The sequence below is a fragment of the Sciurus vulgaris genome, assembly GCF_902686455.1.
Source record: "Sciurus vulgaris genome assembly, chromosome: 11".
Lineage (NCBI taxonomy): Eukaryota > Metazoa > Chordata > Mammalia > Rodentia > Sciuridae > Sciurus > Sciurus vulgaris.
Window position 1 is genome coordinate 103,112,468 of NC_136472.1, and position 23,280 is coordinate 103,135,747.

Consider the following 23,280-nt stretch of genomic DNA (forward strand, 5'->3'; position numbering starts at 1 on the left):
AGACACATAAACTAAAAACTGAGGTCATATGCCAAGCCAATACTATAAAAGCTTCACACAAAAAAAAGAGAAAGTTCTAATCAAGGTCAGATTCCCCCGGTTTACTGCCTTAAGAAAGATTCAAGGCTACAGGACAGAGAAGGTGAACACAGGCAGAACCTGAAGGATTACCAACTGAAAGAGAAACAGCTAAAATCCAAGAATTGTAAAGCAGTCACAGTTATTGAACAGAGTACCAGAGGGGATAAAGTTGCAGAGTGAAAAGAATCTCGGCAGGTTCTCCTGAGTATTTAGGAAGAAAATACCTATAGTCGGGGAAAGAACTATCCCAAAGGAATGGAGGGGCAGTACGTGGCACTCCTGGGAAGTGTCTGGTCACACTAGCCAGAATAGGAAACCTCATAATACTGAAAGTATTAGGTAGAGTATTATGGGTCTAGGTTCATCCATGGGAAATAATAAGCCCTAGACTAAAGGCTGCTTTGGGCCCACCTAACAAATGTGAAAATCAAGAACCCAAAGAATCAAAAGGTTTTCAAATAACCATGACCCAGAACAGAGTACAAAAATATTTATAGAAATTCAAAAATATCCAACACTCAACAAGACTTTGTAATACCTAGTATTCAAATATTATGACATACAAATAAGTAAAAAAAAAAAAACCTATAATTAGAAGCAAATGCTATCAATCAAAAACAATCCAGAACTGACACAGACATAAGAAACAGCAGACACGGATATTTATAATTATTTTTAAAAAGTTACAGATAATAAGGATATTAAAAATACACAAATTGAACTTCTACAAATAAAAACTATATGTGTGAAGTAAAGACACACTGGATAAGATTAATGAGGATTAGACTGCAAAAGATAGTAAACTTGAAGGAATGAAAACAATACAAAACGAAACACACATGAAAAAAAAGAATTTAAAAAAATGAAAAGAGCCTATCATACATGAAATTGGAGTCCCTAAAAGAAATGAAGATATAAAAAATTTTCCCAAATGTTCCAAATTTGTTGAAAACTAAGAAGCCCAATGATTTTTTAAGAAAAAAGAAAATGACACCAAGGAACATCATAATCAAACTGCTCAAAAGTAGTGATAAAAAGAACATTTCAAAGCACTATAGAAAAAGATATCATTTGTCCCCATAGAAACAAGATTGCTTTGACAGCTTTCTCTTTAAAAACAATGCCATCAAGGAAAGGATCAAGATCTTTAAAGTACTTTAAAACTGTCAACCCAGAATTCTATACCCAGAGAAAATACACTATGTATAGAACAAAGGGGAAACAAAGACTATTTGGACATAAAAAGCTGAAACAATGTTAAAGAAAAACCTTCAGGAAGAAGAAAAAATAGAGGACTGAAGTATGGATTAACCCAAAGCAAAAAAGAACACCAGAAATGACTACAGAATAAATATATATCTAAATCTCTTTATAAGAGAGCTATTTATAAACAAAAATAATTTATTTGGGCATTACAAGTTCAAAAATGTATGGTAACACAGAAAAGACAGGAGAGAAATCTACATAAACTATAGTAAAGTTCATATACCATACAGGAGTAGACATATTTATATATACATATATATAGCAACAAAAGAAATTAAATAGAATTAAAAACACTCAATCAATAAAATTAACAGGAAAAAAACACAGATGGACAAATAGCAAATTTACAGGTTTGAACCTAAGTACAGGTTGCAAATCCCTAATCAGAAAATCTGAAATCCCAAATATTCCAAAATATAAAAATTCTTGAGCACCAACATGTGGAAAATTCCACACCTAACCTCTTATGACAAGGCTGCATTCAAAATGTAGGCATACTAAAAATATTACAGAAAATTACCATCAGGATATATATATAAAACACAAATGAATATTATATTTAAAATTGGGTCCCATCCCCAAGTAATTTTATTATATATATGTAAGTACTCCACAATAAAGAATAATTCAAAATCAAAAACATTCCTGGTCCCAAGCATTTCAGATAAGGGATACTCAACTCATACATCAATAGTAACACTATATATACATCAATGGTCTAAACAACTAAATTAAAAGGTAGAAATTTTGGATAGATAAAAAGGCAAAACTCAACTATAAAAAAAGTTCTGCAAATATAAAAGCATAAATATGTTTAAACACAAAAGAATGGAAAAAGATATACCATGTTTTTAGCCGAAACAAAACTGAGCCACGTGTGATGATGCACACCTGTAATTCCAGCAGCTCAGGAGGCTGAAGCAGAAGGATCATGAATTCAAAGCCAGTCTCAGCACCTTAGTGAGACCCTAAATAACTCAGCAAGACTCTGTCTCTAAATAAAAATATTTTTTAAAAGGGTTGGAGATGTGGCTCAGTGTTAAGCATCCCTGGGTTTAACACCTGGTACCAAAACCAAAACAAAACAAAACAAACAAAAAAAAAAAAAAACACAAAGTTGAAGTGTCTATCTTAATATAAGAAAAATGAGAGTATGTACTGAAAAATAAAATAAAATAAAATAGTGCCACAGACAAAAAGGATGCCTTCAAAGCACAAAGAGTACATATGAATCCCTAAATGTTCATGTACCTAATGACAGAGCTTCAAAATATATGAAGCAAAAACCAATAGAACTGTAATGAGAAACAGATACACAATTAAAGTTGTACATTCAACATCTCTCCCAATACTTCATAGAATAAATAAACAAAATCAGCAAGAACATGGAAGACTTGACTAACACTACCAACTAAATGATCTGATGGACATTTGTAAAAATGTAGATATTTTATTTATGTCTGGAATATGCCCCAAAGGCTCATTTGTTGAAGGCTTGGTCCCCAATGCAGCAATGTTCACAGGTGGGGCTTTTGGGAATTGATTGGATTATAAGGGCTCTGATCTCATCAATGGATTATTCCCTTGAGGGTTTATAATTTGATGGCATTATTAGGAAGTGGTGAAAACTGTACGAAACATGACCTAGTTGAAGGGAGTTTGTACTTGAGGATTTATCTTTAACATTGTCCCTTTAACATGGCCCCTTGCACACACACCCCCTACTTGGTTTCCCAGTTGCTGTGAGGTGAACAGCTTTACTCCAGCACACCCTTATCCCATGAGGTTCTACCTCACTTCAGGCCCAAAGCAATGGAGCTAGCTGACCATGAACTGAACCCTCTGAAATTGTAAGCCAAAATCCATCTTTCTTCCTTTAAGTTGTTATTCTGATATTCTGTCACAGCAATTTAAAAAAAAAAAACAGAATACACATTCTTTCCAAGTACACAGAAAGTATCTATCAAGATAACCATATTCTAAGTCATAAAACCAGTCTCAATAAATCCAAAAGAATTAGGTCATATAATATGTTTTCTGATCACAATGAAATTAAATTAGAAATCATTAATAAGTATCTCTGGAAATCCTCAATTGAAAACCAAATAGCAAATAACTAATAGTCAAGAAAGAAATCAAAGGGAAATACAAAGTATTATGAACTGAACAAAAGTACAAATACAACATATCAGAATATGTAGAATACTGATAAAGCATTATTCCAAGGAAATTTTACAGCACTAAATACTTTTATCAGAAAAATATATTTAAGCCTACATCTTAAGTAGAAATGGAAGAACAAATTAAAGTCAAAGTAAACAATATAAGAAATAATAAAAAACCAGGGTGGAAGTAAATAGAAAACAGAAAAACAATAAAGAAACTCAAGCCAGAAGTTGCTTTCTTAAGACAATCAATAAAACTAATAAACCTCTCATCTCTGACTGATTAGGAAAACAAAGATACCAAATTTCAATAGAAAAATGAGAGGTAATGTCTAACCACTTTGCAAAAAGATAGACAGATGGTAAAAAAGCATTTGAAGAGATATTCCACATCAATAGTCCTTAGGGGGATGCAAATTAAAACCACAATGAGATACCATTACACAACCAGTAAAAATCAGAAAGACTGACCATTCTAAGTTCTTATAAGAATATAGAGGAACGAGAATTCTCATATCCCTCATACTGTAGGTAGTAATGTCAACTGTTAAAACCACTCTGGAACACGATAAACCATATTCTAAGTCTAAGTTTTGGTACCAGATATTCGTACTTTCTTAATATTTAAACATACAAGGACTATGTGGTCTAACTGTTACTTTCCTAAGTAATTACCCAAAAGAATAGCATATGTACATGAAAGTTCAGAGGAGCCTTGTTTGTAATAGTCAAAAACTAGAAACAGTCTAAATATCTATCAACAGGAGAATGGATAAACAAATTGTAGTATATACAACAATGGTGTAGTACCCATCAACCAAAAAAAAAAAAAATTAACTCTTAATACATGTACTACTATGGATAAAGTGCTACTGAGAAAAAGTCAGACTCCCCTACTTCCACAAAAGAATTCATAATGTATGATATCATTTACATAATACTTCAGAAAATGGAAATGTGTTGATAATTAAAGAGAGCAGATGGATGGCAGCCCAGCAGAAGGTGGGATGTGGGGAGAGGCAAGAGGGGAAAAATTATAAAGGGCACCAGAAAATGTTTAAGGGTGATGGTTTCATGAGAACACAAACATTTCAAAACTTACTGAATTATGTACTTATACATATGCAGTCTATCAAATGTCAGTTACACCTCAGTAAAGTTATTTTTAAAATTTCTCAAAGCAGAGAAAGAGTTAAAAGCAGAATATAGCATAACGAATGTCATGTTCTCAAATATAAAAGATATACCTATACTACCAATTCAGTTTTCTTAACCTATTTTATTGAAATTAACCCAGTCTTGTTCTAAATATACCCTCTCAGTAAGGAGTAGCAAAATTTATATTTTAAAACACTGATTCAAAAATTGACCTAATAACTCTATGTGGAATTTTTTTTAAGTAGTGAATTTCTTGTCATAAAAAAGAAATCTTCTAACATGTAGCATTTGAGTTTTTTTTAAAAGATAATATCTTTGCTATAGAAACAGTTTTTGTAACATATGATCCTTCCCATCATGTTCTTTCAGTCTATATTTTAAAAAACAATTAAAACAAACAGTAGGGGCACTGTATTCACATAATCAGAAGAACATTAAAACTTTTTATATGCCTCTATGGGTTGAGTTATTGCTTGTATAATTAGTTGTACTTTTATATGGAAAATACTTTTCAGTACCTTTATTCAAATTAAATTGAGGTACATACAATTTTCATTGTATTATAAATATAATTTATTGAATTTCGGGCAACCCAATCATATTTCTGTAAATTTTTACTTCCTAAGCAACACAACTTTTCTCAACTTGCAGTCTTTCCTATTAAACTAATTTTCAAAAATTATCTGAAAATGTACTGTTCCTTTCTATTAGGAGGAAATTATAGATATTAGTGATTTTTTGTATGAATAATGCAAAATAAAATAAATAACCACAGTTCACATTCTTTCAAAAGAGAATTATTTCAATTTATGTCCCCTACGAAGTTGGCTTGCTCCAGGATCTGCCCTTCCAACTCTCCTGTTTCCTAAGTAACAAATCTCCTGGATGCTTTTCCTTCTACCTTTTCTGCTTTTCTTCATTTTCCAAATACTCAAGTACCTAACCAGATTTTCCTTTTCAACAAAGCTATCTATTCATCCATTTTTCATCTCACACCAGTCAGTTGGGAAAATGAAATAAGCGAAGGTAAAATGGGTAAGGTGGTTTTCCCATTACTTCTCCAAACCCTTCCCCATTATTCCAAAAGATGCTTATTAAAATCCAGGTATAGGACAATTTTACACAAGATCTCCTAACTCAGCTCAGTCATTCAAAAAGTAAGCAATCTTGCACGCAAACTTAATTTTGAGAGGATCAGAAGAAGGAAGATCAAAATTCACCCATCAAGTCATCTCCTTCTTTTGAAAAGCAAAGTTTTAGGAGTATTATCACAAACTACTATCTCATATGTCAATAAGGAAACAGATTCATTCCTGCTAATACAGTTGAGTAAAAATGAAAGTGAAAGACGAATCAAATTCTAACTTCCTAATGCAAAATCTCACAAAGCACTAAAAAGTGCTTTATGCTAGTTGGTTCTTTCTCACTTGTAAGAATGGGAAAACCTTCTTAGTACTGTGAGAAAAGTAGTTTTGGAGTCAAATTCATACTCTGCCATTTACCAGCTTTATGAGATTAGGCAAGTGTCATAACCTCTCTATTACTATAAAATCAAGAAAATGACAAATACCTATTCTCACATTATCACAGTTAAATGTAGAAATGTATAAAATTACAGTAATCACAATAATGTAAAATTCCAAACAGTACCTACCTTGGTGCTCAATAATCATTAGTTCCCTTTGCCACTGACAGCCAATTACTGAATCACAGGAGGATCCTCCTACCAGTCCTACATTTGCCATGCTTAAAATTCGATGGCGAAATCTCTTCAAGAAAAGATTAATAAATAGAATGTCTAGAACTATGCACAGGTAAGAAGTAATCGAATCCTTTCAAGAGACCATACAATTAAAAGCTTCATCACTGGGTCATGGACGGCAACTCAAGCTCTTCCTCTCCTCTACATCATTGTTTTGATTCAGAATTTCTTGTCTCTCAATTACAATTACACTGACCAGTGCATTTACCTCAAATCTGTTCTAATTCTCAATCTAACGTTCACACTGCTTCTGAAATCTTTTAAAAATCCAAGTCTTATCTCCTTAAAATCCTTGTGATACTTCTTTATCACATAAAATGATGTCCAACTTGTAAGCATGACCTCTGGAACCATTTACAAGGCACCTTCCTTGTATACTTCCTCCTTGTGCTATACTTCCTCCGGTATGTCTTCCACTCAAGTTCTACAAACCATGGGGAAGCTACCATATGCTCTATACCAGGATCTAGAGATATAGGTTAGAAAGAAATATACCCTGATGTCTGAACTACTCCATCAAAAATTCTAAAACGGTATTTGCAAATACTAAACTACACTATGCTGTCTCATATTTCCAACTTCTTCCTCCAAGTTGATTGCCCTTTCCTACTTACTGCTAGAAAGGTTCATCCTTCACAAAGACCTTACAACTTTGCCTGCACAACTTTACCAGGTCCTGCTGCTCCTAATATTATCCTGCCCCTGTATCTACACTTACACCTGTAACTTCAAGTATGTTGTTTTATGTACCATATTTGTTTACATACCTATATGACCACCTCTCCAACAAGGTGAGTTCCTTGAAGGGAGATAAAAAGTCATAATTATTTTTATACCATCAGATCTAGGAAATAAAAGTATTCAGTAAATACAAGATAAATGGCAGAATAAATGCATGAAAGTGATCCAACTTAAGCTTCAAGGCATATTTTTAAAGGCAAAAATAAACACTCCTTGTCACACAATTCGGATAGACTTTTGCAAATTGGAATGAAAGAAAGTCTATTCTCAATCTTTCAGTATCTAAGGATACCTTAAGGGAAATATAACATGCATGTGGATCAATAATTTTTAGATTGTGTTCCAAAAGTTCATCAAAATTTGGAGGTAAAAATAGGCTAAAATTAATAAGAGTCATAACAATGCGAGTACATTTCAATTGTGTGAGTTGTATGTGAAACAAATTGTCACAATGTCTTTTTTTCCCTGCCTGAAGCTTCCAAACTCCTTTTGTTCCTTATAAAGACCTAGAGAATCACTAACATTCTGGGGATCACATGTTGAAAAACACTGACATAGGTCACCAAGAAAAAATCCTCTCTGCCTAACCAGTCACACTTTCCCTTTCTTTTAAACAATTCTACCCATGGTTAATCCTCCTACTTGGATGAATAAACAGGACCCATATTAATAAACTCAAGGATCGTGTTCAATTATCAAGTGAACTGATTCTTTTCCACTAAAATATAAATATGTTTAAGTATCTAAACCTGAAAGAAAAAAGGGGGTGATAGAGGTACTAAATTTAACTTCTATCACTCACATATACTTTCTCTGCCAACTTAAAACCTGTAGATAATTTAGTCTACTGAAATCTGGCTTCTATATACTTTCATAGTGAAAACATTCTTAAGTTGTCAAAAACCTCTTATTATTCATCCAAAGGACAGCATGTGTTATTTTACTTTACTCTTCCCTTTGTTGAAAAACTTTCCTCCCCCCATTCTCAGGTTGGGAGCTTACAAGATTCAAAGGAAGGCACTAAAGACATACTGAAGTCCATCCAAAGTGAAAAGTTTCAAGAAAATAAAGACTAAATTCTTTCCTATGTTCTCTAAGCATTTATAGTGATAAGCAGATTCTTTAAAAGAAACATAACCAAAATACCTGCAATTAGTCTAAACACAAAAGCCCAAGCTCTATCATTTTCCTGGATTACACCTATACACAGCATACATTCCCATTACAAATTATTTCCAAAAAGTAAATTCTATTTCCTCATTAAAATATACTCCTTAAAACATACATACACACACATTAACACTTGCTAAAAACTTTTCAGGAAGCAGTAATTGAAAGAATTCCAGCCCAATGATATTTCAGAAACCTTGACTATATTGCAATGATTCTTCTCCTCCTGTTAGTGTTCACAGATCTCTTTAATTATTCTTTTCCTTACCACTTATTTTCATATTTTCCCTCCTGCCCAAGGATCTTATCACTATACTCAAAGACTTCACAACATGGTATCTTTCTCTTGCCCTTCTGGGCTACAAAAGCAAACTCTGCCAAGAATGACATCTAAAGATTAAGGTACTAAATTATATGGGTTAGTTTCTTATCAAACTTATAAAATCTAAATTAAGAACATCTAGTTAGTTTTTTTTCCCTACTATATATTACTCTAGGTTTCAAGCCCCTAAAAGTATTTAGCTAATACATTTTCCAACAAAAGAAAAATATATATGTAAACATATTTTAATACCAACAATAATAAAATTCTTAACTACCTGGGCAACTATTGGAGGATGTTTTCCAGTCATTTAAAGTAATCATAGGGACACGCACTGTGGCACATGCCTGTAATTCCAGTAGCTTGGGAAGCGGAGGCAGGAGGATCTTGATTTCAAAGCCAGCCTCAGCGACTTAGCAAGAAATATAACCTAATCAACTAATTTCTCCAATCACTGCAAGTCAGTGAGAACCTCTCTCAAAATAAAATATAAAAAAGTGGGGAATGTGGTTTAGGGGTTAAGCGCCCCTGGGTTCAATCCCTGGTACCAAAAATAAAATAAAATAATCACAGGGTGTATAAAGAACAAAGGGAAAAAAAGACAACAATAACCACATTAAAAAGAGTAAAAGAATGGGTGAAAAAAGAAAAAGAAAGAAAACTACATAAGATGAAAAAAATTGCATAACCAATTTCTAGAGTTCTTGCAAACAAAAAACAAGTAGGTAAAACATAACTAGTTGACCGAAAAAAAAAAAAGGAAAAACAAACACATTAAAAGTCTGGCTGACTTCACCTATACTTAAAAGAAATGAAAAACAAGGAAAAATTATTGTTTCAACTATATAAGGCAAAGAAAATAAAGTTCAATAATAATCTTGCCATATAAGTAGGAGGGGAAGTCTTTCTCAGGCGTAACACTTAGAGTATAAATTGGCTAATATAACACACCATACAAAAAGTAAAATGCATATTCTCTTTGACCTGATAATTCTACTCCTTGGAAGTGACTTTACAGCTGTATTTAAACAGTGTACAAAGATAACAAATACAAAGTTCACTGCAGAATTGTTTGTAAGAGCAACAAACTGGAAACAGCCTAAAAGTGATTTTTAAAAACTATGGTGAAAAATAACAGATTATAACTAAGTTTTGTGACAGAATATTCTAAAAGTCTCCTAAAAGAAAAAGTAACGTGGTTATTGTGAAACTACCTTTAAGAGATCAACTGGAAAAAAACAAGGTTCAGAACAGTATATGCACTGTGAAGCTATTTCACTTAATATACATAATAAGTTCTTATGCATAGGTATATGCTATCTATATACAATCTTATGTCTATTAAACTAAATACATATTCAAATGCACTAAATGTTTTGGAAAAAAACAACATTGTTAATTTTGAAAATGTGATAGGGTTAGAGGTGACAAAAAAGAAGACCTTTCATTTACATTCTTCAGTTTAAATTTTATACTCTTCTGCTTAATATTCTTCTGTTTATACTGTTTAAGCTTTATAAACATTTATTTATTATTTACATGATTAAAAATGGCTTAATGTTTTTAAAATATTAAATAAAAAGCAAGAAAGGTAAACATATATGAATGACATATATAAAGAAATATAACCAACTCAACTAATTTCTCCAATCACTGCCATTCATATTAGACCAAAATAACTATTAGTTGTTTATATTAGTTTGTTTTAAGGAAAGGAAACTAGCACAAGAAAGTCAGGCATCAATCCCTTATAAAAGGTCACAGATCCGGGAGATGGTTGTTACTTATAGAATTGACAGATAAAATACATGACACCCAATTAGATTTGAATTTCAAATAAACAACAAAAATGTTTCTTCTCATAAGTTCAAATACTGCAAGAGAATTACTATTTTTTTATTTACTAAATCTGGCAACCTCAGTTACATAATATTGTGCAAGTCATAATCTCAATTCCCTCAATTTCTATATCTGCAAATGCAAGGCTCAAGATATGATTTCTTCCAGTTTCAAAACCAGTTCTTTAATTTTTCCTAATTCTAAACTTCATTGATTCTAAAACTCCCTAGAATTCTATCATTTTCTAAGTAACTCAACATATTTCCAAGTAATATTCATATAAATTAAGAGCCACTAACAATCCTTCACTCAATCTTTCTTTATTTGGGTGGATGGGGGTACCGGGGATTGAACTCAGAGGTATGCAACCACTGAGACACATCCCCAGCCCTAGTTTGTATTTTATTTACAGACAGGGTCTCACTGAGCTGCTTAATGACTCCCTTGCTGAGGCTGGCTTTGAACTCGTGATCCTCCTGCCTCAGCTTCCGGAGCTGCTGAGATTAAGGCATGCACCACTGCACCCAGCTCCTTCACTCAATCCAGGCATTCTTCAGGGTCCTACCTTGGTATCTTAATATTACTCTACAAGTTCAAATTGTATTTCCTTTCACATAGATGTGGAAAATTTATACTTTTTTCTTTTCCAGTCAATCGTGGAATTCACAGAACACCTCAAATCCTTCTAACATCAAAATTAACAAAGCTAACAAAGAATACTGCTTTCAGACCTCACCCTTAAATTGCTATGTTATATCTATCAAAAGCTAATAATTTAAAGAACACATACAAATATGAGGCAATGAGACAACTAGATAGAGTTACTAATAATAAGACTGCACTACATAGTTTGCTTAGCTGTAGTCACAAAAATCAAGAACCACAGGTTGCCCAAATACTAAACCAACTCAAATGGTGTCAGTAAATAAAAGTCTCATCCCACTGGCAACTGTGGAGTAGAAACAGTCTACCACTCAAGGCACAGGGAAAGAAGCCTGGACAATTGTATATGAATACACCGACAGACATTCTCTAATCTTTGCCATATATATGCAGTCAATACAACTGGATTTCTCCTTCAGTTTCCAGGAGGGAAAGCCCTGATCTGAACTAGAGCCCATTTCACTGGGCTCCATCACTTGACCCAGACTTTGCCACAGCCCTCCTACTGAAAGTCAACAATGTGCTTAGAATTCACTACTTCGGGTGGAGTCAGACTCACCACAGCAAGTCTCAATTATACCCATTACTACCAATGGTTTTTATTACTTCCTAAAACCTATTCCCTAGTGTCTCACTCTGATAGTATTTTAACATATTTTAATGACCAATAAAATATGTAACTTTATTGTCTAAGTCTGTCATTATCCTTTGGATATATTTTTAAATTTTATCTCCAGTGGGGCCAGTTCCATGTCTAAATCAATTCTTTCTAGGTCTGATATCACTCAATATGTGCCTCCTCATCTTCTGATGCAGTCCTACACAAAGGCAACAAGATACAAGAAAAATAAAACCAGTAGGTGCTATTTTCTTAATCACTATGGACACCACTACTAGCCTATCTTATGTTTCATTTTTAAAACTCTAACATCGTCTTTAAAATCTATCAGTTGCCCAAAGCAAATTATTGTATTCTCTGCAAAATAACCCTATAATTCACATTTCTCACTGCAGGATCTTTGGTATATCTTCGTAACTTCTCATTTGGGCCATGGCGGCAAATTTTCCTTCAGTCTCCTACTCCTCCTTGACTCATGTAGTATTGATGATTATTAACTTAACAATGCAGCAATTTCCTCAGGAAGCAACATGGCACTGGTAACAAAATCTACCAAAATGTTTCCTACAGCACATTTACTTAAAAGAATAACTTATTCATATTTTTAAATCATAAAAAAGCAATAAATTTTGAGCAAATTATGGCTACTGAATTATTTTAGATCTGTTAAATAAAACTGTGAAATTAAATGCAATCCATAAAACAAAACAACTATATTGTTAAATCTATGTATTTTAAAATTTTAAGAGGACACATTACTCATGTCTAAGTTCGCAAATGATATTCTAAGGAATGGTTTACTTCTTTGGATCCCTAAGGTCTTAATATTCATATCATTTTAAAAAACAAATGATAAAATACCCAGCAAATGTAGTCTTTGTATCCTGCAAATGTTTTCTCTTCGGAGGGTCATCACCCGAGCTCTCAGTCTGTAATTTTTCTCTCATGTCTCCTGAAATGTGTTGATAGTCAGTGCTGCTACTAGTTTCCAATGGCTTTTGATTTGAATGTTTCTTGTCTTCTTTTCTCCCATAAGATGAAGTCCATGATGTTAAACTTTCTTCACTGTTCTCTGTAGGTTTTCGAAAATCACAAGGCAAAGAACGCTGAGTTACTAATGCTAAAGATGAACCAGATGGTTCAAAATTTCGTCCCTTGCTGTGAAATGACAGTTCTTCATCATCAATGGGTCTTAAGAATTTAGGTCTCAAATTTCCAGAAGAGATGTCCTGGTTTTGCCTTGGGTTGTATTCTGTTCTACATGTTTCTAAAGACTCAGACCTCTGATCTTTTTCATTACCACTAAACTTATCTTTACTGCTATTGTTTGTGACCTCTACTGTACCATATCTATCCCTTAAACTTTTATTGTATTTTACTAAGTCTAATTTTCTACTTTCTTGACTATTTTGTGCTTTATCTGAATATGTGGGCTTCCTCCACCGTTCTCGTCTAGAATCTTCTTTTTTGGAGGCAGTTTTTTCAGCTTCTTCTAATTTTGACTGAAACATTTCCATTGACTACGAAAGAAAAAAATAACAGCAAAAGTTATGAAATGCTCACTAATGTTTTACCCATGTCATTGGTCCTGAACTATTGCCAGGTGGCACAATGAAAGAAAAATCCACCAAGGTAAGGGTAGACCCATATAATTATCCTACACTAAAATAAATACTTAAAAGAATGAGATAATAATGAAAAATTACCAAATAACAAAAAAGAATCTCAAAAGGGAAGACTCTTAGAACAAATGCTCTGCACTAACAGGTTTAATATACAATACAGAAGACATAACTGGTATTCAAGATTTAAGAGGTTACTGTACTGCTAAAACATAATAAACTCTCACACAAAAAGAACAGTGCAAGAACAAGAACTGAAAAACTACACATCAAAAAAAAAAAAAAAAAAAGCCCTGAGATAACAAAAAAGAAAGTGATAAAAACCAAATTAGCCTGGGAATACTCTACAGTTCAGGAAATGATAGTAAGTAAATGTTATAAGAAAAAAGAAACATGGGCAATTGATTCTAGAGAATGTAATGTGTGTACACTGTTATTTTCAGAAAGGAGAAAGATGATGGAAGCATTAGTGAAAAAAAAAAAAAAAAAGTATATAAGAAAATTTCCCAGTTGATTTTCTGGATCAGAAGGATCATCTAATAGCTTTGCACAAAAAGGAAGGAGAAAAAAACTTGTATGTTCAAAATCCTTAATTTGTGAATCTATAAATTCAAAAATAAAACATCCTTCACAAAGACAATATCTGGGGGAAAAAGTGTATACGTGTGAGTATGTACACAGATGGGGGTGTATAGATAACACATTACCTACAAAGGAAAGAAAATAAGTTGGTTCTAAAATATCACACACTGATGCATGGGCATGGTTACATCGTTCTGAGAGTATATACACATTCTAAGAGTCTCTAGTTTCTCTTTTTGAGTACTGACAATTGAACCCCAAGGTATTTTTTACCATTGAGATGCATCCCCAACCCTTTTTATTTTTCATTTCAGAGTATATACACGTTCTAAAAAATAAAAGTAAAAAACTCTGGAAAGTGCCAAAAGTCTACAAAATACCAAAGTCTGGAATATACCAAAATCTCAAAAGTGGTTATCTTCAGAGGTATAGGCTCTTCAGCATTACTTAATTTTCTCACAATGATAAAATATTATTTTTACATTAAATACACACAGATTTAAGTCTTGCATTATGTCAGCAAAGATAGTCTACATAAGTATACAGAACGATAAAAAAGCAGAAGTTACTTCAGCAGTATAAAGATAAGAAATTTAATATCAATTCAATTCAAAAGTGTGCCATGGTATAAAACAAAAACCATGTAATCTTTTATATAGTTATGAAAATAGTACACATCTCCTTAATTCAGATACTGACCCCATATCTTTCAGCTACAATGTCCTCAAATTTTTTATTTTCTTTCTCAGCTTGTTCCTTCATTCTTTGATAAGACTTCTTGAGCCAGCTTAATCCACCATCCTCTACTCCTGAAGCTAAATTCCAGAAGAAAATTTAAAAATGTTCATTATACTTTTATAAGGTTATCATCAAATTAATTCTCTTATAAACTAGAAAATTAATATTTTCCCTTCAATACATAAAAATTATAAACACACAATTCACCATATATTTGAGTATGTACACATCAAGCTACAGAGTTTTGCCAGTAGGAGGGAAAAGATAAATAAAACTATCCTCAGGAAAATTACAATTTAAGAGAATGAATTAAAAAGGATATAATTACAATAAAGATAGATATCTTTTCAACTATTATGAAAAGATATGAAGGGTTATAGAAAATGATAATAATTAAGGATTATTTTAAAGTAGGCAGTCAAGAAAAATTCCAAAAACTACAGTCAAGAAATTGGTTTAATTTCTGTTAAAAAAAAAAAAATTAAGCGAATAAAGGGCTTTCCCAGAAATAAATAAGGACTAAAGATACAAATAGAAGAGAAAAAACAACCTCGAAGTCACAAAAAAACGAAGTTTTAGAAAATGGTAAAATGTATATTAAAACAAATTATCCTTTCATCACGATTACTATGAACATCTGAATGCCCTCAATGAACTTCGTTAAGCTGTTTATAGTTCCTACTATATACATCACACTTTTGATCTGTGTCAAGAGAAAATCAAATCAATTATATAAATCAAATTCTGGTCCTGATTTTCCTTGCCCCCAAGTAGGAATGCTTTAACATCATTTCAGGTCTATAATAATTAAAATCAAAAAAAGAAAAAAAGAAAAAGATCTGGGGGTAGAGTACTTGCCTAGCACACGTGAGGCACTGGGTTCAATCCCCAGCACCACATTAAATATAAATAAATAAACAAAATAAAGGTATTGGGTTCATCTATAAATAAAAATATTTTTAAATGCATACTCACAGACTTTATAACACATGTACAAGATTGTTCACAACAAAACAATCTGCAAAAACTCCAACATGGAAACAACCCAGGAAATGTCTACCATCATTAAAAGGAACACAGATTATGATACATCCCTAAGACACATACACAGCAAGGAGAATGAACGAACTATACTCATAACATTATGGATGAATCTCAAACTGTGGATAAAATAACATAGAAACAAAAATATATGTAATTGATTTTTGGTGCTGGTATCCAGGATAGTGATTATTACCCTTATGGTAACAAAGTACTGACTTTGTAGATGGGCCACAGATGGGTTTTGAAAGATGATAATAATGTTTCTTGAACTGTGTGCTGATGACATAGATGTTTTCATTTTGTGAAAAGGATCAGTCTGCTGTACACTTAGGGTTTTAGACTAACTTTCCTATGTGTTAGACTTTAAGGAAAAAACATAAGAGAAAAAACGATTTTTCAATCCTCTAATTAAATCCATTTAAATTACTTCTATCATTCAAATCTCAAAAGTTTATTTTTATTAAGCAATCTCCTCTAAGAAAATAATGTAGTCCTTTTTTTGGTATAGGGGATTAAGCCCAAGGGCGCTTAACTACTGACTCACATCCCCAGCACTTTTTTTTTTTTTTTTCCCCAGCACTTTTTATTTTTTATTTTGAGACAGGATCTTGCCATGTTGGGGCCTCACTAAGTTGCTGAGACTTGAGGCTGGCTTTGAACTTGCCATCCTCCTGATTCAGCCTCCCAAGTCACTGGGATCACAGGTGTGCACCATCATGACCGGCAATCTTTCTTTAAAGGTCTAAAATACTTTGTAATCTAAAACCCACAACACTAGTTAAGTCAATGATTTCTCTTTTCATTCAAAAGCTTATTTTACTCTTGCTCTTCTTTCTTATGTATATTGTCTATAAATTCAAAATTAATGGGGCAACCATTCAAGGAACTTATTCTAAAAATGCAATCTATACAGTGATAAGAAAAAGAAACTCAGAGTAATTAATACTTTTATTACTATTCCAGTCATATAATTAGTTTATTCCACAGAATCATCTGTGAAACCAATAAAATATTGATGGGCACAGTGAAAATAGCACCAAGATACTAATAAAGCTCAGAGAAAACCATCTGAGCTAAAGAAAGACTGATTTTATTCCTCTGTGTTGTTACAAAGAAAATCTAATAGAAATAAACACCCTCAGCTAATTTGATCATGAGTTGATCATGAGTTAAATTTTAGAAATATCTATCATCACCTTCAGTTGATGTATATTCAATTTCAATAATCCTATTAATCTTATGATTAGAATGGCAACAATGAAGTACTTTTAATAAAAGAAAAGACCAAATTTACTGTCTACAAAGCAAACAAAATTACCAATTTGCAGCACCTTTCTCAAATCAATCAACAAATATTTAACAAATATTTACCATTAATATGAAAACTTGCTAAACACATTAGGATATAAAAATATGCATAAGGCCTGGTCCCCATCCTCTAGGCTGAGATGAAGACATATCAAATAATTATAATATATTCACTGGTGTACTGCACTTAATATTTATCTATCAAATCTGTTTTCTAAAGTAAGTAAAAAATTATGTTTCCATCATAACTCTAAGTTATATTATTATAAACAGAACACTACTCAAGTGAATCTAAGCTATGTTCCCCATTTCTCTTAGAAGACAGGCTAATATAGATATAACAATAAACAAATTATGAGAAGACCTACATTTTAGTCTGCTGGTACTACTAAACTGTTCTAAAATCAACAGCAAGTCATTAACTTCTTTGGACCTTTGCTTCGTGATCTGTTAAAAAAAGCAGCTGATTCATGCCATCTTTAAAAATTCTTCCAATTCAAAGATTTTTTAAAAAGTCAAAAGCTGGAGAGGGTGGAAAAAAAATCAATGGGAAGAGCAAAATCACAATGGAAGAGTCTACAAACAAGAATGTCTACTAACTACATTTTAAGAAATATAGTCTTCGAAAGAATGTAGAGTAACTAACCCAGGACTAGAATCAGAAACCTGGGTTCTCATGTAATGATATGGAAATTATCTATCCACTCTTAGTTTCCTGAGCTATAAAATTAAGACAACAGCAACCCTGCTTTCCTTACATGGTTACCATGAAAATAAACTGACAGATAAGTGTGCCATGTAAACTCTAAAGTTGAACAGAATTCTCATTACTAAAATACTTCGTATGAACTTTGACTTTACCACTTAATTTACTCTAAATATTAATGAATTAATTATTGAAAATCTGGCATACCAAACATTACCAAGACTCTTGATATAATCTTCCCAAGACAATCAGAGAATAAGTAGTTGACATCATCATCCATCAATTCCTCTATTCTAGGTACTGCACTGTTTCTAATTTTAACTTCCCCAAAACTACATAAAATAGTTACTATCATTGTTCCTTTTACAGATAAATAAATTGGGCTCAGAAAGATAAGTAAACTTTCCCACAATCCCAAAGCTAGTACATGGAAATGCCAAAATTCTAATTCCAAGTAGAATGATTTCAAAATCTGAGTCCATAATAACAACACTGAGTCACCTCTACCTCCCTAACACCAATACCTCCTTACTACTAATGTTCTAACACTTTCAGGTGCCTTATAGTTTCAGCCCTGCCACTAATCTAAAGAGAATGATAAAACTCTCATGTGCAGTAAAATTTGCAGATTGTTTTTTCCTTATTTTTATCATAATTATTCAACTGCAGATCAATTTTAAAACTAAATTTCCATGAGAACTAAGCCTCTGACAGAGCTTTCTGATGTTTTTCTCCTTTTAAATAAATATAAAGTAGAAAAGGAAAGTAATGAAAGCATGATTTGAAAAGGAAGGGAGAAAGGCTCTCTAAAAGCTTTATATAAGGTCACTTTCCTCTTACTATCTTTAATTTGGCTGTTTCCACCAGCTAAAAGATACTACCTAAAGCAGAACTCCAGATCTTCTATACCCAGTGAAGGTAAGAACCTACTGACTAAAAACACCAAAGACTGAGTTTGCCAATTCTAGGTTTTCCCCAAATATGAATTTATTGACTGTCTTCTTGACACTAGTGATGGTAAAAGTAAAGATCATAAAATTAGGCTGAGTTAACTTATTGCTCCCCAAACTATTCAGTTTCTATAAAACAGTATTTCAAAGAAAACCTTGTATGACTATAGTTACTATTACATGACCCAACATACAAACGACTAAAAAGAAATTTATAATTTAACTTAATTATAACTTAATTTAACTTAATTTAACTTAATTTAAATTTATAATTTAGTTGAGTTGCCAAATAAAAATAATTATAAAGAAGCCTATAAGGAGGCTCTAATGATAAACACATAAAATATAATTTTAACAAGTAACCAAAATGAAAATGAGTTATGTATAAAAAGGAAGAAAATTTCCTACTGCTGAATTACTAAAAGGAAAAGGTAATTTACAATGCTAATACTATTGTATGCCAGGTTAACTGTAATCAAATAAACTTTTCATTGAGTTGTCAATACAACACTTGATAGCCATGTAAATATTTTTTTAATTATATTACAAAGTATGCTTATGTGACACAAATATTTTGTCTCCATCTGCTGGAAAATAACAGCACTCTCAACATTATTACAAATTTTGTGAATGCTGGCAAAATAGAAATTTCTAAAGATAATGAAACCAGATCTTTGTTTATGTACTATTTTGGTGAAATTGCAGACATAATACTTTCTACAAAACAAATGAATTATTATATTATTACATCCTCACAGAATCATACTTAGCATTAGCCCATTTGAAATAAATTCATATATGAAAGCATTATAAAAACAAGTATAAAACTATATATTTCATCAACTTACTCCCAGGTACTAATGATTTAAATAAAAGATTTTAAAAGACTGCAAATATTTTATCAGTGCTTTGTTGTAATGTAAACTGAAGTCATTCCATTAGGAATACCAACTAATAGACACATAGGAAATGCCTATGTGTCTGCAACCACAATATAGAGATACCTTTAGTAACTGATGACACATTACAGTCTTCTGATGGAAGACCCGTCCCACCATCTTTCCAATATGGATTCAGTTCTCTTTCCAGCAGTTTGGACTAGATAAAAACATTTTCAGAAATTAGAATTTCAAAACAAATCCACCACAAAAGAGTTAATAATAAATTTGAGACCTAGTTAATAATTGTAACTCTGGACAAATCATTTAAAGCACTCTTAAGACACTGTTCTGTAATTTGCAGGTAATAATGTTTACATTCACATTCTTTCAATGTTTTTATTGAATACCTATCATGTTTCAGAACTGCATTACATATAGAAGATATAACATTCGATAATACTGATTCAGCCCTGGCTAATTTATGATATAGTGAGGAATATGGACAATAAATAACAGATGCATGCTTTAAAGACAGAAATACAGAGTACAAAGAATTCAAACCTCTCGCACATTAAAGGATCAAAGACTTCCTAGAGGAAGCATTATGTGCAATTTTAGACCTAAGGACAAGCAGAAATGAGCTAAGTTTTCTTTTTGAGGAAATGAGAGAAAGAGTGCAAACATGCCCCAGCATATTCATGCTCATAAAACCTTACAGAAAGAAAAAGCACATTACTTTCAGGGAACTGAAGTAATTCAGACAAGCTAAAACTCAGAAGTGTGAACAAACTATGAAAAGAAATTAGACTGGAGGATCAGAGACTACAACACATAAGGTATTTTGAAATGCTGTTTAAGTTTTATGCTGGGGGGCAATGGTGACATGAAAATGATCAGCTTTGTAATACACAAAGAACAAACTGATCTTGGCATGGAGGAAAAATGAGAAGAGCAAGATTACCAACCCAGTCAGAAAATTTTGGCAATGATCAAGCAAGAGATGATGGGAGCCTAATCACAAAGCAAGTGCCTCCTGTGTTTCAAGCACTATACCAGACCCTAAGGCTATAATGAATAAGGCTGGCTTGGTCCTTGTCAAAGAAATGATAGTCTATGGAAAGGGAAAAGACAATTAAGCAAGATCGTAAATGCTATGAAAGCAAAGGGAGCTACAGAACTACATACTGAACTTGACATCAGGAAATCAGAAAATGCTTCCTACAAGAGTGGCTGGGGTTGTGACTCAGTGGTAGAGCACTTGCCTAGCATGTGTGAGGCACTGGGTTCAATCCTCAGCACCACATAAAAATAAATAAAACAAAGGTCCATCAACAACTAAATAAAATGTTTTAAAAAACTAATAATGGCAATAGGATGGAGAGAAATGGAAAGTGTTAAATGTTAGGGATTTCAGTTTCCCAGAATATGAACCAAAAAGACTGCAGCAAAAACAAAAATGTTGGATAGCTTTTTAATTGTATCTGTGAGCTGACAAAAAAGTAAACAATCTTGAAAGGACAAAATTTAAGTTAAAGATTAACTCTTAGGAATTAACAAAACCAGATTTGATTTCTTAGACTGTCTGTAGCAAATATAAGGTCATTTCCCTGTTACTGTCTATAAAATCTTTCAATATCTATCATCAAGGAACTTCTTCCAATGTTCTTATCTAGACACTCAAAGAGATAAAATCAGATACTCAACTGGATTTTTAAAAGACTGAATTACACACTGAAAAGGACAACTGACAAAGAGTCTAGACAAATTATGAGTTTCTATCTGGAAATGTATACATGATAAAAAGCTGAATATATAAGGAACTTCCACAAATTAGTAAGAAAAAGAGACACCCTAGTAGAAAAGTAAGCAAAGAAAAAACAGTTCACACTGTGAGAAATATGAATAAACAAAAAAAGGAAAGAGTTCTCTTACAGTAAGATATAAAATATGTAAAAATACATAAAATAATATATAAATAAATGTTTTAGTCAGCTTTTTTGCTGCTGTGACTAAAGAACTCTACTAGAACAATTTTAGGGAAGGAAAAGTTTATTTAGAGGTTCATGGTTTCAGAGTCTCAATCACAGACAGTAGACTGCATTCCTTGGGGCTGAAGGTGAGGCTGAATGAACATCATGGAAGAAGTGTGTGGCAGAAGGAAGCAGCTCCCATGATGATCAGAAAGTACAGAGAGACTCCACTCTCCAGAAACAAAATATATACTCCACTGCCATGCCCCCAATGAACCACTCCCTCCAGTCACACCCCACCTCCTCCTTCCAGTTACCACTCAGTTAATCCCATCAGGGATTAATTCACTGATTAGGTTAAGGCTATTACCCAATCATTTCTACTCCAAACTTTCTTGCATTGTCTCACACATGAGCCTTTGGGGAACACCTCATATCCAAACCAGAACAATAAGCACACAAAAACAATGAGACACTACTTCTTACCCATTAATTAATCTCAAAAAAATTTTTTGACTATTAGAGATAATAAATATTGGAAAAGAAGTATATAATGCCAAAGCTGTATAAATTGTTATAATTGCTTTGCAAGTATCTGTAAAAAGAACACAGAGGCATACTGTACTTGAGCCATTCCACTCACAGTACATACAAATATGTACTGTGGAGAAATTCATACATATATGCATGCATGAGAAAATACACACAATGTCTTTTGTCATAGCACTGTTTAGTGAAAAGCAGTATAAAATTGTCCATAAGTAGAGGAATGGACATTTACAGAATGGCACAGTTAGATAATGAAGGACTATATAAGAAATTAAAATGAATGAAATAAAAATAAAATATGTCAACATGAATTGATCTCTCTATACTACATTCTGGGCCTTCTAGCCAAAATGGCTTATTAAGGTTCCAATTCCTCACAATCTCTCTGCTCAGCATAAATAGAAAAGAAACATAATATGAAATTTACTATAGTTCTACACAAGATAAATATTTCTGTGGACCATAAACAGAACAGAAATGCAAAGCACTACACAGGACTGAAGCCGTAGGCTTACTGGGCTCTATGTGCAAGCCAATGTGATTGTTCTGAGTTCAAACTGTATATGATAATGAATACCAAGTGTTCCAGCTAATACAAAGAAATACAGCCAGTCTACACAAAGTCAAGAACTTCATAGGGTGGGAAGATTTCCTTTTAGCAAAAGAATACTAAAGATTGGTAAAAGGTACAGACTTGGTCTATAGGTAAATGCTAGATAAATATAAATTCCCAATATAAAGATCCAAAATCAACAAGCTTCACACCAAACCATTAAGGACCTTCATTTTTCCCATTACTTTCTTTTTATCTTCATTTCCATTACAAGAATTAACATTTGACTGGGCATGGTGGCTCACACCTGTAATGCCAGTGGCTCAGGAGGTTGAGGCAGGAGGATCACAAGTTCAAAGCCAGCCTCAGCAACCAAGTGAGACCTTGTCTCTAAATAAAATACTAACAGAGCTGTGAATGTGGCACAGTGGTTAAGCACCCTGGGTTCAATCCCTACTACCAAAAAAAAAAAAAAAAAAAAAAAAAAAATCAACATTTGGTTTTAAGGCAAGAGCCATGTTGTTCCTAAACACACACACACACACACAAAAGCCCAAACATTCAAAATTTTAAGATTGTGAAGAAAACAAC

General features: G+C 32.6%; 1 protein-coding gene across 2 annotated transcripts in view; it reads right to left on the reverse strand.

The window, feature by feature from the left end:
- The window catches only part of CWF19L2 (CWF19 like cell cycle control factor 2), a 98,443-nt gene that overhangs the window by 62,612 nt on the left and 12,551 nt on the right, over window positions 1-23,280 (reverse strand). Inside the window, exons 6-8 of one of the 2 annotated variants that reach the window (XM_079101595.1) lie at window positions 19,741-19,834; window positions 14,690-14,805; window positions 12,648-13,306 (exon numbers count right to left, since the gene is read on the reverse strand). In XM_079101595.1, coding sequence (XP_078957721.1) covers window positions 12,648-13,306; window positions 14,690-14,805; window positions 19,741-19,834 — 869 coding nt within the window. The remainder of the gene's footprint in view (window positions 1-12,647; window positions 13,307-14,689; window positions 14,806-19,740; window positions 19,835-23,280) is intronic. The other variant, XM_079101596.1, reaches the window with a different exon arrangement.